Here is an 18,248-nt window from a genome sequence, read left to right on the forward strand (position 1 = left end):
ATATGAAAGAATGTATTTATCTTAAGAAAAATTTCATATTTTATGACCATGGTAAAAAGTTAAATTATGTCAACGATGTGATTTGAATTAATTATATAATAAAGCACCGTTCACTCAAAAGTTTTTCTTTTCAATTAAAATGTAATTGAAAAATCATTTTATTTATTTAATGACTATTCAATTTATATTTAGTATATTTTGAACATTTTCAAACAACCGGTGGATATAAATTATATTTAAACGATTATATTTGTTCATATGACCAAATGGGATTTAAATTCAATTAAAGTAGCTTCTGGAATTTCAAACCACACTAATTGTTTTCGAACACACGCGCTTACAATACAAATGTATTTAGTAAGCGATAGAGATATTTAAATATAATATATTTATTTCATTCTTATTTTATTGCAGTTTTTATAAATTAGCACTTTAATATAATAGTGTAACCTAGTTCTTTTTAAAATATAAAAAAATGTAAAAAAAAAAAAAGGCGGATAGAGGAATTAAATATTATACGATAAAAATGGTTTAGTATAATTACATTTTTTCGTATTTTTTCTTTTTGTTTTATCATTATTCGTTCTTTGTTCTATAAATTATACAAAAAAAGGATAAATAAAATATTTAGTTTTAAGATATTTTAGTTGACCTGATTTTTAGTTTATGTTTACGTTATTTTTTTTCTTTGACGTTGCTCAGACAGTACAATTTTTTAATAAGCATTGTTGGCAACTAATATAAATAATATAAATATTAAAAACTATTTTGCGTGCTGGTATATTATAATATTTTCAAAATATGTATGAATCGATAATGAACCTATAATTTACAATATTTCATTTTCCTTAGTATAGTATAGGTTATGTAATTTGTAACACATAAAATTTGGCTGAATATTGGTTGGGAAATAAAGGCTTTCTTACGCTGCGATAATATAACAAATATTAGTAATATATGTTTGTATCCAGTAAAAATACGTTCCTAATTTATTTTTTTTCTCCACTAGGTACTAGACTCCATATACCTATATTATATTATATCCAAGCTGTTTTATATTGAATTTATAAAAAAAAATAAAATTGAAAATAAAATGATTCAATTTACTAGCCTCGGGCTTATACCGAGATAATATTGCAGTTTTGAGTGTTCAGTCCCTAGAGAATAGACGGCGCTCGAAAAAAAAATATAATTTATTTACATCATCAACGTCCAAAAAATGTATTCTGGATACGCATCATTAATAATTATTGCATACCTATACGTTATATTTTATATAATTAGGTATTGATGAAAACATTTTTGAGTTTTATTTTTTAATGGAAAAGGACAGTCTAGCATAAATGTATCCTGGGGCTTTTATCTAAAATACGAGTGAGTTCTTTAAATGTTCCAAAAAAAATACCTTTAGGCAAATATAATATGTACTTCGGAAATTGCCGTTATTTCGTGAACAACGCACTCAAATCCAATTTTAGAAGTAATATATATATATATATATTAAATAGTAAATATATAATGTATATAATACGTATACACTAAAGGTATTGGGTGCAGAATTCGTTTGTCATGGAATTGCAATTGCGACGTGCGGTCGTTATTATTATAAATATAAAAAAAAATAATAATAATATTCCTTGGTATTTCTCGTACTTATATTAGATTCCAAGGTTGGTTATAGACTTGTTACTGCGTATATTGCGTATTATTTTTATTGAATTTATCAGGCATAAACGAATACGTTTTTAAAGTAAAAAAAAGTGTTAAGGATTTTTCTATTTTTTGTAATTCTATATTATGTTATTTATATTTTTTTCGGTGTTATTTATGGATAATTCTAAAAAATTAAATAATTTAAAACCGCATTAGCTACTTAAAAATATAATCTTTAATCTATAAATTTAAAATTAGGTTTAATCATACGTTCAAAAATTATTTTTTCGTTTAATTGAGTTGATATTACATGATCATATTTCTAATGAAAAGAAAATTTTGGCTACTTAATATCTTCAAACAATAGTAAATTTTTTTTCTATTTAAATATAATAATATAAAACATTACATTATGATACATATATTATTTTTTTCTTTATTATAGTTACCACTATAAACTATGATACATAATTTGTATTTGTTTTTATTTTTATTCCTATGAAATGTTTAAAAATGTATTTGCTTAATAAATATTTGTGTTCATTTTTACGTTTAAGTGCCTAAAATTATGTTTTTAGGGTTGTATAAGATTACATATTTCAATGTTTTATATTGTTCCTAAACTAAGTAATAAGTTCAAACTCTGAATTTTTAATACTTTAACTGAGGTAACATGACCACAATTGTATTTTTTTATTTGTGGTTAATAAAACTTTGTATACAATTTTTATTGTTCTACCACAAATTAAAATGTATATCCTATGATAATAACATTAATAACGCATGAAAGTACTTAGTACTACTAAAAATATATAGCCCGATTTAAGACAACAGCAATAAATTCATATTATTCCAGACACATTGAAACGTATAACTCAATCTGGAAAAACGTATGTGTTTAACCTTATTATTTAATATATTAGTCCTAAATATATTTTTAAGCAAATAACCTAAGTTGTTAATATTGTACCAAAAATTAAAAATTAATTTTTTTTAAATTATTTATGAATGGTGTAATTTTTATTAACTGATATTCATTTTAAATTTTAGTTCAGTGGATTGATTTCAAAACACAGCCATAAATTGCGGAATAAAATTTTAAAATTACATCAATCCAAGTCGAAATATTAAATCTCCTTGTATATTTAATTAGATTAAAAATATGGTTTTGGTTTATTATCTATTTTATAAATAAAAATCAATTACTAAAGATTATTTGTAAGTCTCTGTTTTAATAGAATACGTAGTATACTTAAGAGTATATATTTATCGTGACCACGTGAATTTCATATATTTACCGCACAAAATACGAGTATACTCAAACATTCCATCGCTGCTTTTTTATATAACTTAAACTATTTATTGAAATAATAAAAAATAAATTTTCGTTGACAGGTGCGTCAGCTTGTCTGCTAATGAGAATCTTTTTATCATTATTTTTTAGTAATATAAATATTATAAGAGCGGTGACTCGTAAACGAGCATCACAGATTATATTATAACGTTTATTAGTTATTAGAGATATCTCAGTACGAGCGATAAGTGTTTTTATTGATGTAGTTTCTGTATTTATCGTTGCCCATTCCTCATTTGCTTGTGGTTAAAGGACATATTTGCATCTCCGTAAAATAGGTCATAGGGAATTTTAATCCCAGTTTGCCTTAGTTTGTGTTACCTATTTAATTATCGAACTGTAAATATAATTATCAATAACTATCTATATTCTATACAACAATTAAATTCATAGATTACTCGTAATATTAAATATATAATTTGTACTTTCTATAATTATAATTTCACAAAAATAATCATTAAGTACACCTAAATAACATATATATATGTATATATGTATGTCTTTCATAAATACGTTTGGGAAAATTTAATATTATGTTAATTCCAAGTACTTGCATAGTAGTTACGATTCTATATAGCTACCTACCTCTGTAGTCACGTGTATAATATACACATTAAGCATTGTATGTGTATTTATTATTAACTGAAATACAAATACAATTTTCATATCAACAAATAATAATCATAAATATAATTATATTTTCATAAAAAAATATTAAATGTCAATCAGAATATAATATCATAATAAATAATTATCATTATATTAATTTGAATTCAATTGCGATTGTAAAAAACAAACTCTTCATTTAATTTAATCAAAATCGATTATATATAACGAAATATAACTGGCGTCAGGTTGAATATTAAAAATGAGATTTTTATCTAGGTTTATTTCGATAAGGGGAGCTCAGGCCGAATAAGAATAACAAAGTTTAAATAGGTTAACACTAAAACCGATCAACTACTTTTGATTAATTATCCCAAAGTGCCTTATCTGATAGCGGATAGCACAAAATATTGTATAAAACTACATGAAATATTGATTTTGCTTGTCAAATCACGACATGGTTTATAAAAATCCAGTATAATATTAAATCGTGTATTTACGTGAATATACATAATACTTAAATAACGTATAATAAACTATTATCGCTGAGACAGCGCGTTTATAATGTCACAAGGTGAATTTCATATAAAATTTCCTCAAAGAAAAATACAATTGATAATAATTGCGCCATCGTGTCAATCGTACCATTAAAGTGTCATTATGATATTATATTTATTTATTCTTAATTAGATTAACATCGATGGCGGAAGAGTGATAAAAATACGATAGATCCCGTGCAAATAGATTTGACAAGGAAGTTCAAACCCGTGTAATAAATCGGAACAAACGCGCGTCAGTCGCTCGGAAATTATAAAATCCCGAGGCCCTAGGGTGGTGGCGACGAGTAGTGAATGCCATTATGATATTACATAATATACTGTTGCACATGGTATGCCACAAACACACACACACACGCACACAAATATATATACATATAAAAATATATTTTAGACTCGTGTAAATGTCATATTATAGTGCATAAAATATAATATTGAAAATATATTATAATAATATACTATGCTCAAGGACGTTGCAGAGGGTATAACACCATTATTATTTTTTTATTATTATTATTATCATCACGACGATGCCGACAAAATACCACGTTTATAAGACACTGTACATAATATACGTCGAATAGTTTATTATGCTAGTGAGTGACATCGAAGTTATCGAAGTATAACTACGCTATCCAATCGTTTATTTCAGATATCTCCTATCACTTGTCTTCTTTTAGCTAGTAAGTTATCGGCCAGATTTCCGTTTTATAAATCATACTATATATATATATATATATATAGCATACGGTCGGAGAGGAAGTGCAGCAAACGTATTGTCGACTGATTTAGCTAATTTTGACTTGCTAGAGCACATAATTTAATACCAGTTTATAAATCCCAAGTGCAATAAAATGTAATGTTCTTATTTCTTAGACAATACGTTCTCCGTTTATATAAAACCCTAATATACCAGCTACATACGCTATTGAAAATCGCGGAATTTTTTCCTGAAAACATAATACTATTTGTACAGGTATATACCTCGTCGCATGTTCCTTTTACACCGAAAACCAGTATAGGTATATATATATATATATACAATATCTTATAAACATATAGCTTTTTACTCACGTATACGTTATATATTATATATATAATTTATCGTGATTGTGGACTATCGTTCAGTCATACGGTATACATGTATGCGTGTGCGCATCGTGACTTTGGTGTATATATATTTTATTTCGTCTCCCGATCGCAGTTTTCCGCGGCGATGTTACTTTTTTTTCTTTTGACTTTTTCCTTTGTAATGTTATTATATATTACGAATCAATTACGAATACAAAAACTTTGGTTTTATTTTTTTGATTTTAATTTTTAATTTTTGGCTCGTGGGCCGACGGTGTTATTACTCACGCTGCTATGTTATTTCGTTACGCCGCGCGTCGGGTTCTCATCAAATAATAATAATAATAATAATAATAATAGTCAGCATTGTGATTTTATTTTTAATCAAAGAAAATTACTAACACGACCTCCTAAGAATAGGGTCTCAAACTTTTTTAATTATTCACTTTTAACGCGAGATCGTATTCAAAGTTCAGAAGAAGAATTCCGAATACAATTGTCAGTCTTGCCAATATCTGCTTATTTTTATGATGCATGATTTTTATAACACATATAAGCATTATGTAAGTAATTCAACCCGAAAACGTATTTCAGCCACATCGGAATGACGAGGTGTAAAACAATTTATATATTACTATTATTAAAAAAAAAAAAAAAATTATAATAAAATTAAAAAAATACGCGTGCCAAAAATGTCACCGTATATTTTTATATTCTATTACTTTTACAATGACGTTTTGATTTTGTTTGTCGGCTCCTTTTTTTTAGGCTCGTATTATTTTTGCAAGCCTTGTATAGTTTATTAATGTGTTATATTATGTATTTTATTATTGAAATATTGTAAAATTATTCAGAAATTCAAATATTAGCTGAGTCTATTTGTTGAGGAAAATAAAACTTTTATAAAGATTAAATACGATTTAAACAACGGGTCGTATAAAATGTTTAACTACGTTATATATGTATTTAGTAAAACAATAAGAATATAGTTTATGATACCAGTTCTGATGCCCGAATTACAACTGGCTTATAATTATTTTAGGTGAGACGATGAGTTCTTAATGAAATATTTAGAAAACAAAATGCACGGTTACGTGGCGTATTCGATAGGCAATATAGGTACATAACTGTTAAAATATAAATTATAAATGTATAATAATCTAAAACACCATTCACGAGCTTCACGAGAGTACGAATAATTTTAACACAGTTCGAATGACTATGAATTTGATTCTGAATATTATAACACGTTCATCGTGTTTGACCTAGTTCGTAGAAAGTTTGAAGTTAAAGACACCACGATCTTGTATTCAGTGCAACTCCGGAAATATACCAGATGGCATGCGAATAATACGTGGAAAAATATATTGCGAACGAACAGTGGGCGATATTATGATTCTTATTAGTTTAATTTTAATCAATTATTTGAAACATTTGAACTGAGAAATACAACGTCACGAGAAATTATTAGTATTTTATATTTTTATTACACTACATTAAATTAATTTTGAAGGAATTTTTCAGTCAGTTAACTCTTTACATTATAACCTATAGGAGATTCTTTTATGTAATATTTTTTAAGACTTGTCAGTTATATGTTAACTGGATATTTTACGATAAATTCAATTGAACTATAAACATGATTTATGTTTAATAATAGAACTTACTTGGTAATCTTATGTCAGTTTTTTTTTTAAATCTCCAAAACGTATATAGATTTAATTTAATAGACTTAGAAACAGTATAATAGTTTTCTTAATGTGCGCGTTTGCAGTTATGCGCATCATTCACGTTTGATAAAATTTATTGCAACAATTTTTTGACCGTCATTTGTTATATTTTTTTTTCTTTTAATGCCTGAATTGTTTCTCATGAACATATATTGCCAAACATCATAAATTATTACTGGCCGGCTAGACTTACTGATTTACCAGGTATGCGTATCTAATATTTAATTCATATGGGTATTGAATACTGAAATTCGATATTTTTTTCATTTATACAAATGTAAGTAAAAAAGTGTATTGAATATTAAAATTCATATCTTAAATGTGTAAAATGTGTAGTTTGCTTTTAAGTTTAAATAATAATAATAATAATAATAACGACTTGAGTGAATAGTAACGAGTGCCTGATATTCAGTTTGTTTATTTTTAGCTATGTACTTTTTTCATTTTGGTAATTCAATCTTCTATAGCGTTGTTTCGAAATATAAACTTTAAGAGTTTTTATGAATGTAAAGTTTTAAGTTTTTAACTGAGACTAACGACAAAGTTTTAGAATATGATTATAAATAATAAATGTACATAAATAAATTATAAATTAAATATGGTTATACAATTAAAAATTAAATTTTCATGCAAAAATAAATAATGTTATTGATCGGCTTACTACAGGAAATGGAATACAAATTTACATAAAAAGATCACAGGGATTCTCAAAGAACAATTGATTTCTGTCATATAATAATGCCTAACAAAAAGTGTTGAACTCACTCTGTGTAGAGAAATACAATGTAAAATTGGAAAAATCAAAAATATTTAAGTGATTATGTAATACAAAATGTTGTTAATTATGACGGTTATAGTTTTTATAAGTATAAGTATACAAAGTACTTACTTAACTTAAATTACTAGCATTCGTTCAAAAAAAAAAAAAAAATAGTTTAAGCGAAAAATAATTTAATGAATATAAAAGAAATTTCGACAGCTGTGTCCAATAAAATATGAATGCGAGTGAAACAATATTTTTTTTATAGTGTATATTGTTACAATAGTAGTTACATTGCAAGTCGTGCTCAATAGTAAAACAATAACAAACACCTAATTTATTTTACAAGTTTAAGATTTGATATTTTGCGATATTTATTCGAAGTTCCGGATGTGAAATTGTTGAACGATAATAATAATAATATTATTGTTTGATATAAGAGGTGTTATGTAAAAGCGAATGCCGAATATATTAGGTGTATCCGATTTTACGTCACTGTGGTGAGTTTTATGGAGTATTATTGTGTAAAATTAGTAAATTATCAATCGTAACTTGTGAGTACGTGACAAGCAGAAAACTTTTCAGCAATATCAACTAGATAAATTATATATATATTTTATGGATGAGATAAAAAAGTGTATTGCGTTTGCGGATATCTTTGTTCTGAAAAGTCAGTTGCAATTATTGAAAAAAGAATAAATAATATGCACGTTGTGTGTTTAAAAACAATGTCCGTTTTTCGTTAATCGTTTTTCTGTATTATTATTAAAATGCATTTCGGATACAATAACTATAAACATCCATTGCTGGCTGCTGCTATTGACACCTATGTGTTGAATAATATAATATTTGTTTCTGTCGCACCGTTTATTCATTAATGCAGTGTTATTGTTACAACGAATACGTCGTCTAACATATTCTGTTCCTTCTAAAAGTATTAAACGAATATTTATCGTACAGCTATATCAACGAATATTATATCATATAATCATGCAAAACAATATTATTACATCTGATGGCGAGACCCGATCGCTGTCTGCTCTGGCCGAGCATCGAGCGATGCTGCCGGTTTCAGCTGAACCACCCGCGAATAGTCGATCAGTTGTGTCGCGAGTTTTCTGGTCTGGCGGAAAGGCCATATTGTTCGATGGCCAACATTGCAGTGATGTATGGTGTAGACGATGCAATTCAGCTGAAATCGCCGTCTTCGCGGGTATCAGCGCGGCCAGTTTCTCTGGGTCCGGCCGAACGTCCCGTGCAGGCGAGCGGCGACTTGCCGGGTCCGCCCAGGAAATCGTGCAGTTCGATGTCGAACATTTACGTAACTTTTAGCGCGACCGAAGCGACCGGATTTGAATGCATCTCTGTGCAAGCTCCGGCTGAAGTTAAAAATGGATTAGCAAACCGATGTACAAACTTCCTTGAACTTCCATTAACTAGCCGCGAAACTGGAACAGGGTTTAACGTAACTACGACTCAACGTGACGCCGTACGTGGTGGAAACGCACCAAAAAATTCGTCTGTCGATTGTCTTGTTGTATATAGCCCATAGGTATGGCTATTGAAAAAAGTATATTGTTTTTCACAAATAAATGTGTTTTTGTTATATTATTTAATTGGTTTTTACATTAAATTTGATGTGCTATTATTAATTTCGGATTTTTTTGTAACCAGCGTAAAAAAATACGCGAGGTTAGGGTAAGGAATTGAATATTTTCGAGCTTTTTGACAAGTTATTATTTATAGATTTGGATCTTAAAGCAATGACATTTTACAACTTTACAGTTTTTTCTTCAGATTACCTCCCCCCCCCCCAAAAAAAAGGACTGTCTGGCAACTAGATTTATTTTTCTACCAGAAAAAATATTGAAGTTGAAAGTCTAAGCATTTTTACTGTTTCAAAAGGCGACGAAAACAAACAAATAAAATAAAACATTGGTAATACTTGTAAGATCAATAGGTACATTCAATACTTGGCTAAGAATTTTAAATGGAAATCTTTTAGTATGAATTATGATCGTGTCCTTTGATTTTTAAATATGGGACGGAAAATAATTTTAAACTATTTAAAATATAGATATAATTATGTGTATAGTGATTATTATGATTATTTAAAGATTTAATACATTATCATTAATAATTTTTTGTAAAATTAACTACAATCATTCCAATAATATACTATTATAAAGTAGTATTTTTCAAGTAGTGTTTTGTAGGAGATATTATTCTCTAGAGATTTTTTTTTTCTTGCGTTGGTAGAAAAAGAATGCAGTATTGTTCGTCTTGCCCGTGAAATATTATTAAATGTCATGCCTACAGAGTTATTTCAAATTAACGTTTTTCTTTTGCTTTAATGTGATGTAATAAACCGTGTATTATTTATCAAACGGCAGCCAATACAACGGGTGGAAAATAAATGATTTCTCTGAAAAACACTTTGACTCAATTGTTATTAATTTCTAAGAGTGTACGATCCAAACCAGAGGTCGGACTCTGCGTGCAATTCCTCGATTCTGGGTCGTATGTTTTTCACTTAAGTATTCTGGTCGCGCGACTCTTTGCCAATGTCGGTGGTAGGGGCGTTACCACCACCACGCGCGGTTTCCAAACGGATTTCGAGAAAATGCGTGCAATTTCGTTTTTTTTCTTTCCATCCAAAAAGCAAGTTGAGTTTACACGAACGCAATAAAGCGAAAACAGTTTTTCATTTATTGTATATGAATGATCACAGCACGAGAATACTAGAACGTTTGCGTATGTGCGGATTACAATACAAATTAACCTACAAAAACTAGTCCATTCAAAAACGGTATAGAAAATACATTAAAAATAATCGTGTTTAATTGTTTACAAGGTGATTGTTGTATCGCCTTAACAGTAATTTTCCCAGTAAATGTATATTTTAGAAAATATATTTTCTCCATCATTTTAATTTACCTATCCTTCACCTAAATATCCAGTTATTATTATATTCAAATGAAAACATACATATTTATTCCATACTCCGGTCTCAAATATTGACTTGTTTGATATGCTTTAGGCAAAACTTAATTAAGTTAGGCTCATCACTAATTTGAAAATGCTCCAAAGTGTATAAAGGTCACAGGGATATTTTGGTTGTTAAACTAATATCAACATGTCATTCCTATTATTATAAGTGTATACAGTAGATCGAATTTAAAATACGCATTATGAAGTAGTAACTAACTTTAAATAAAATAAAACATAATATATATTATCATAAGGATTATACGAAATAGAATGAAAATGTACAATTGTCATTCCGCTGATGTAAACATGCTGTTTTCGAAAAATATCATGTCAGATTTTAGAGATTTTTCAAATACCTCTTTCCAGTTATGGTAGGTATAGTTGGTGTTGTTTTAATTTGGTTGTTCTCGAACCTTGGTTTTTACCGTGTATATTATAAAGGTACTTTGATTCGTTTGAAACTGTCACCGCTGATGCCGCATAGTACCACAAACATTACATACAAACTGCCCGTAAAATTAAATTAGGATCTATTTGGGTTTGGTGTGTCACTTGTTATTTTACAATGCAAGTTTCTTTTTTAAAAGGTTGTACTTTTGATGAAATTTGTTTACCTTTATGCAATGGACAGGCGAAGGTCTCCAGAGAAAACATTTTTAGTTCCACTTTTATAATAATTATGACCTTTTTTTCACCAAATTATCGTATACCAGCCAGTTTAAATTCATCCAATTCGTATGATAAGTATTAATCATACTTTCTTTTCAATCTGACATTGGCACTATAACGTTAATAGTTTTTATTTTTCCAGGATTTTAATTACATGATATTAATATAATTAAAATCAAAAATATATGTATGGCTGAGAAGCCTAACGTTCTATGGACATGCATTCGAAAAATGTTGTTGAGAGTGTCAATTGGTCATCATAGGGTAAATATTTAATCATGTGCGAATGAAAATTATATTTAAACTTATCGTAAATCTATTTAAATCACAAAAAAATACAATATTAAAAATTAACTATCAATAACTATCAAAAGTATATATATAAAAAAAAATAGAAAATTTAAAACAGCTCTTCTGTAAATATTGGATGCAAGATGCACATACAACGGTTGGCGCTTAAGTTTCTCGAGTAACTAAAATCGTAGAATATTTTCGTTTATATATATATAGGGTTACATTGGTTTCAGAAATAAGAAATATCTATATAGAATGCGACATAAGTCGATTTCCTCTATCTCATTTTCGACGTACGCTCAACGCGAAACGAATATGAACAAACATGGCAGTGGGTCGTATTATACAGGTTATTATCCGTACGGTTGGTTGGCTTTAAGAGGAATGGTTAGTGTGCTGTGATCGTTATACGCATATGTGGTGTCCACCTAACCCCGACTTTTGCCGCACTCTGTATATATATATATATTAATATATGTTTGTAGTACTTAAATATTACTCGCCGGGTTTCGACGAAAATTTTAGAGTTCAATATCAGAAATATGTATAGTAAAAAGTTTTAACAGCGTTCGAAAGTATGCCAAGTTCCATATTATATCTACCACGAGAGAATTACCTATGTCCGTTGAATTATAGTTCACAATGCGTGGTACATTGGCGCTGATTTTTAAGCGCACTCAGGTACCTATACTGAAATTGATATACGTCTATAGATACATCCCCGTATTTTATATTTGTTAATTTTTTCCTAAGCGAAATCAAGCTATATAACTAATTTTTATATAATCTAACTCAAAATATTTACTAAAAAAAACGAATATGTTGGCTAACCCTAAGTAAATATTTTGTTGGGTCCTTTACAATGTTTTTGAACTGTATATTTTTCTTAAATTAACCATTACACTAAATATAATTTGCTCGTGATGTCTATCGTTTCATATTGAATACTATTATTATATTATTATTATTATAAAATATATTACGTTAACTGTAATACTATTATTCAAATTATTAGACTCGTTATACTAATGCACTATTTTCAATTTTTCTGTTTATAGCACAGGGATACGCAAGAAACACTCGCGGTTTTGGACCGGCTAGATCTGGACACGGAGAAACCTAGTGATGAAGAGATGGCTCGAAAATTTGGTTTCGAGGAGGCGTTCTTTCAGGGTAGACTCACCTGGTGGCAGCGTTTCAAGCCCCAGCTGTGGTCCATGTTCGACGAACCGTACTCGTCGAACGCTGCCAAGGTACGTAATTTTAATTATTTTACAACACAACTGCTGTTTATTGTTTATAATTTGTCTAATCGGGATGATTCATCGCAGGTGGTTATTTGATTAGTTTCAATTTGTATTTTTCATTAATTAATTTTATACCTAATTAATAAATCGAGAAAAAGAAAACGTACAACAATGTATTAAAGCATTTTTTAAAACTACATTTTACATATACCTTTAATAGCTAAATGACGTTGACTGATGCTTAAGCATAATTGTTTTTTTATGACCATTATAATATCAACGTACTGCTTATAATTTAAATCATTAGCAATTCACAAACTTCGAAAATTTAAACAAAACTAATTGCTTCTTATGTTAAAAATCAAAATTCATTTAAGTATTTTTTATTTTCATATTATTCGGTTTGACAAATGTTTATTTGGTTTCAACATTTTTCCATTTTGATCTAAGTTGTTGTAAGTGTGTACACAAACGGTAATGATTTGGTTCAATATTTATCTAAAAGGGTGTGAACTCCCCTTACCAAGGTATCACACTGTTGTTAACACTAAAATAGATTAAAATATAGCGATATTGATACAACCAGAACCGAAAAGATGCCAACATTTCCTTGGATCTTTGGTTCATGGTGTATTATATTATTATATAAGATATATTAGATTCAGGTTCAAAAATAAATAGATATTCATATGACACCAATAATAAATCATATCAATAATGCGTATACAGATGTGCACGAAAAATGAACCTAACCTATGCAATCATACAGAGTGTTTTACACTCCTACATTTTTTAATATATTATTTCGACCATTTTATAAATTCTCACAATATCGTATCATTTTATCGTTTCATTGTATGTATATGTTGGTCCAAACAAAGTTCAAAACTTTCATATATTTATAAATAATATACATCATGTTGTAATATTTAGTACAATATTGTAAAGAGAAACAACTTTAATTTATAGTTGGTACCATGTGGGTTGCCAAAAGACACAACATATTAATCAATATTCAAATACAATTTATCAGAAATAAATATTTCTAAATTTAAAGATTAAATATAAAAATATTAAATTAATTAATTGATAGATAAATACATACGAATATAGAAACTTTAATAATATTTCTTTCTCGTTTAATTAAAACAATGTTCGTTATACTTCTCGCGTACAAAAGATAATTACAGTTATTCCGAATGGCCGTTTCGATACAATTTGTAATAATTATTATTTTCCCGTTGAAATTTAAAATCCTCAATATTTCAATTAAATATTTTACACCGTTTTTTTTGTTTACGCCAATTGATGCAATTTAGCGGGTCATAATGAGTTTAATGCGAATTTTAAACCAACGAAATGCCCATTAAACAACCACTCTGTGGCTTTATTCGTGTCAAATTTTAAACTCGATAATCTTTAAAAGATGGATTATATCTTCGTTATTTTTAAATAGTGTATTCAACTGTTGTATAAATTACGAATAATTTTTGTCTTGAGAATTACTTCGGTAATCCAATTTTGAATGGAAAAATAAGGGTGGAACAAAAAATTTGACGTTTATTCATCTGTTTTCTGTCTCTCATTCGAGGTTATACGAGTATCTGGCAATAAAATAAAATAAAATGAAACATACGTATTGTAGTCGAGACATTTGTTTCCTCTCATCTCCAACAAAATCTCGTAATCACATACAGATGCATAAACATTTGTACTTGTTTCTTTAAAGACCTATTTCTAAAAAAAGAAATGACAAAATTACATTATACTATATTTCGTTTGGTTAACGAATTCATTCAGTCAACTTGTTTTTAAACCTCGATCTTGTAATAAAAACTAACAAACGTTTGAATGAAACGGGAATGATAATATATTGTTATTAAATCATTTTACTAAATTATACTTTCATAAATGTATATAAATCCAATTCGAAAATAATTATAAATAATAATAATAATAACCGACAACCGCAAATAAGAGAAAAAACACTTTTGGATTTTTCAATTACTTATCATATTCCAATATTTTTATCTGAATAGAATCTATAAAAAATCATGTTTCATTAGTTTTCGAACACCAAAGTATACTATTTCTACGTACGTTGATTAACTAACAAACGTTGAGAGAGTAAAATTTATAGTCTTATATTATAGGCATTACCTAGGTATATATTAAAATATTATTTATAATTTATTACCATCGACATTCAAACAGTTTTTGAGGTGTGATTGAATAGCTACCGTGACGTTATAATCTCGTAGTTTTTTTTAAACATCATTATGCCATTTTTGTATACGCGTATGATAAGCAATTTATTATAGCTAACATAATTTTGTCGTTTAAAATCATAACCTATGTATAGTGTATCAGTGAAATATTTCATAAAAGCATACTTAACCATTGAAGCAGATGTAAATTGAACCCATTGAAGTGTTTAAAATTTTTAAATATTAGTCCATCACATTTGTGGTCGAAATATTTGATTAGTAATTTATTTTGTCAATGATTTCTGAACATTATTGTAGTTACAAGACGTATCCGAGCTTATTTTTTCAGAGGTAATAACTGCAATTATAGACCTCGAACACAATTTCCTGCTGTAAATCATAAAATAAAATTAATCATTATTTTCATTATCCAGAGGATATCGTTTTCAGTACCGATCCTACAAAAAGTGATAAACGTTCTGGTGAATTAAGCAAGTATACAATTATGTAGGTATATTGTATTTATACAAAGGAGCAGCTATTAAAATAAACAAATATGCATTTATTAATGAAAAATATGATGAAATATAAAATTATGAATAATAACAATAACATAATATTATACCAAACACTATAGTAATACGAGTATATACTTATTATCGCAATGTTTACTTTATGATTTTGGATATTCACTTCAGATACCTGTTATTAATTATTATGTACAACAACTGACCGTAATTCATACTCGTGCATATTCCGATCCGACCCAGTAAAAGATGCAGCAACGTTAATAGATCAAAATTAAAACTCACGAACCAGCTGCTACTCTAATAAGTCAAATGCTCGTGTTGCGTTTTGCGCATCTATTAACTTTGTACGGCACGTAGTAGTTTCATCAAACCATTAAATATACGATATTATATTGTCACGTTTATCGATAGGCTGCAGTTGAATTGTATTATTTTCTATAATTCGGTTACGAGGTGCAAAGGTCATAGATGCGGCACGTGCATTACAGATATAACGTTTATAATATTTTACAATTGTTAATACGTATAGGTAGCCGGTTAACTAACTAGTTTTGATCACAACTATTATTTACATACACTCTATACACATCACACGTCTTCGACAATATATTATGCTTATTGAAATGAATTAAAACTAATCAAATTATTACACGAAGGCAACATATAGATTTTAACGTTTCCTCTGGTCACCAAAACAGGTTAAACATTGGTTTTTCAACTGTTACGGAATTATATTCTATTGAAAAGTCTGCGTCACTATAACGTTCGTTATTAGTACTTTATATTCTTATCTTATATGTTTATTTCGTTGACATACATTAATGTTTTATACAATATTCTCAGAGCTACCGATATAACGTATCACAATAATCATTAATACATTTAATACCGCCCGTAATATTATAAGCCAATGGTTTAACTTGAAAACACAACACGTAGGTAGCAAATACACACGTAGTAATGCTCCATTTACTATTGCGATACTATTTAGTATTATATTATAAATGTATAATATAAAAACTTTTTTTCTATTCAGTTTAATTGAAAAAGTTGTATATATTTATTTTTTTTATTTACAAGGAACAGTTCAATTGTATTATAATCCTCTTGCTCACCATCCAACGTATTACATATAACACACAATAATAATAATAATAATAATAATAATAGGTATATAGATTGGGATTTGGATTATTATTACAATGTATGTTATAACGAGAAATAAGTTATTCACTGTTCGATAACCACTTTCATACTTTTTAATCTCGCCGATTTCGTCTTTTTACGAAATTTCGCTTTTGTATAGCTGGTGCGCGAAACTTTTACTCGAACAATATTTTTTATTATACAATGCCATTTTGGTTTACGCTGCCGAAGTGTGCCTCTGTCGTCGTTCACGCTCCACTGCACTCTGATAAACTATTGGGATTGGGTAGATAACTATTACGGTCTGTTTATATACATGGATTTTTGTTTATCAAAAACTAATGTAGCCGACGTCAATCCATCCAAAGCCGAGTACAATAACTGCGGTGACTCGCGGACGATTTATAATACAAGTATCAAAAAACGGACACAATGACTATGCGATCAAATGGACCACGTTCGGCTCGAATCTAGCAAAAACTATTTTTTACATAAAGTATCATTTCATAACGGATCTTGTTAACCATCGTCCATTCGACAATAACGATATCAATCTCATTATATATACAATGTAATATGTTGTTATTCATTCGTTTTAAATTCAAATGTCATCCTTGGAATACATTTTTAAAATACTATGATTATCATATACAAGAATAATGGGTCGACCGAACGATATTCAATCACGTAATCAAACCAGTTGTCGATTATTTTATTTTGTTTATAAGTTAACGGTTGGAAATAAATACATATAATTCAAAATACTATTTAAGTTTCAACAGTAAAAAATAAACCAAACAATTACGGATTATTAAATATTACTAAATACAATATTAAAAATACATGTGCTTAATTAATATTTAATATCACATTTATCGATAGGTGAGTATATAATATAGAAGAGTACATTATAGAAGTTAATCTATAAAAGTTCGTCATTATAGTTGCATGACTATAGAAATATTACTGCTAGGTATACAGGGTGATTCTTTTATCAAACAACACTCATTATTTCAAAAAGTATTAATGTTTTTGAAAATATTTTTTTACATAGTTTTAAGTTGTTAAAAAATAACGTTTTTATTAAAAATTTATATTTTTAAATATTTTTTATCCTTATAATTTTTTAAGTTTTTTACTTTTTTGAATGACAACATAGATTTTTAATTTCATATTTCAAAGGAGAATAATTTTTTGAGTATTTTGATGCATAAAAATCGAATTTAGGCCGAGTAGTTTATGAGTTATACGTATTTAAAGTTTTGTTGTGCGGAGTGAAGTGGTACGAGGTTACCCTGCAAAATGTTTGTCCACTACTCCGTTTGTCTAAACTAAATTCAAATTTTATGTATCAAAATACTTAGAAAATTATTCTGCTTTGGAATATGAAATTAAAAATCTATGTTGTCATTCAAAAAAGTAAAAAACTTAAA

General features: G+C 28.0%; 1 protein-coding gene across 2 annotated transcripts in view; it reads left to right on the plus strand.

Annotated features, from left to right (window-relative positions):
* The window catches only part of LOC113557379 (potassium voltage-gated channel protein Shaw-like), a 120,274-nt gene that overhangs the window by 79,270 nt on the left and 22,756 nt on the right, over positions 1-18,248 (plus strand). For both annotated transcript variants that reach the window (XM_026962862.1, XM_026962861.1), the window contains one exon: positions 12,744-12,938. In XM_026962862.1, coding sequence (XP_026818663.1) covers positions 12,744-12,938 — 195 coding nt within the window. The remainder of the gene's footprint in view (positions 1-12,743; positions 12,939-18,248) is intronic.

Source organism: Rhopalosiphum maidis, chromosome 4 (assembly GCF_003676215.2).
Source record: "Rhopalosiphum maidis isolate BTI-1 chromosome 4, ASM367621v3, whole genome shotgun sequence".
In the NCBI taxonomy this organism is placed as follows: domain Eukaryota; kingdom Metazoa; phylum Arthropoda; class Insecta; order Hemiptera; family Aphididae; genus Rhopalosiphum; species Rhopalosiphum maidis.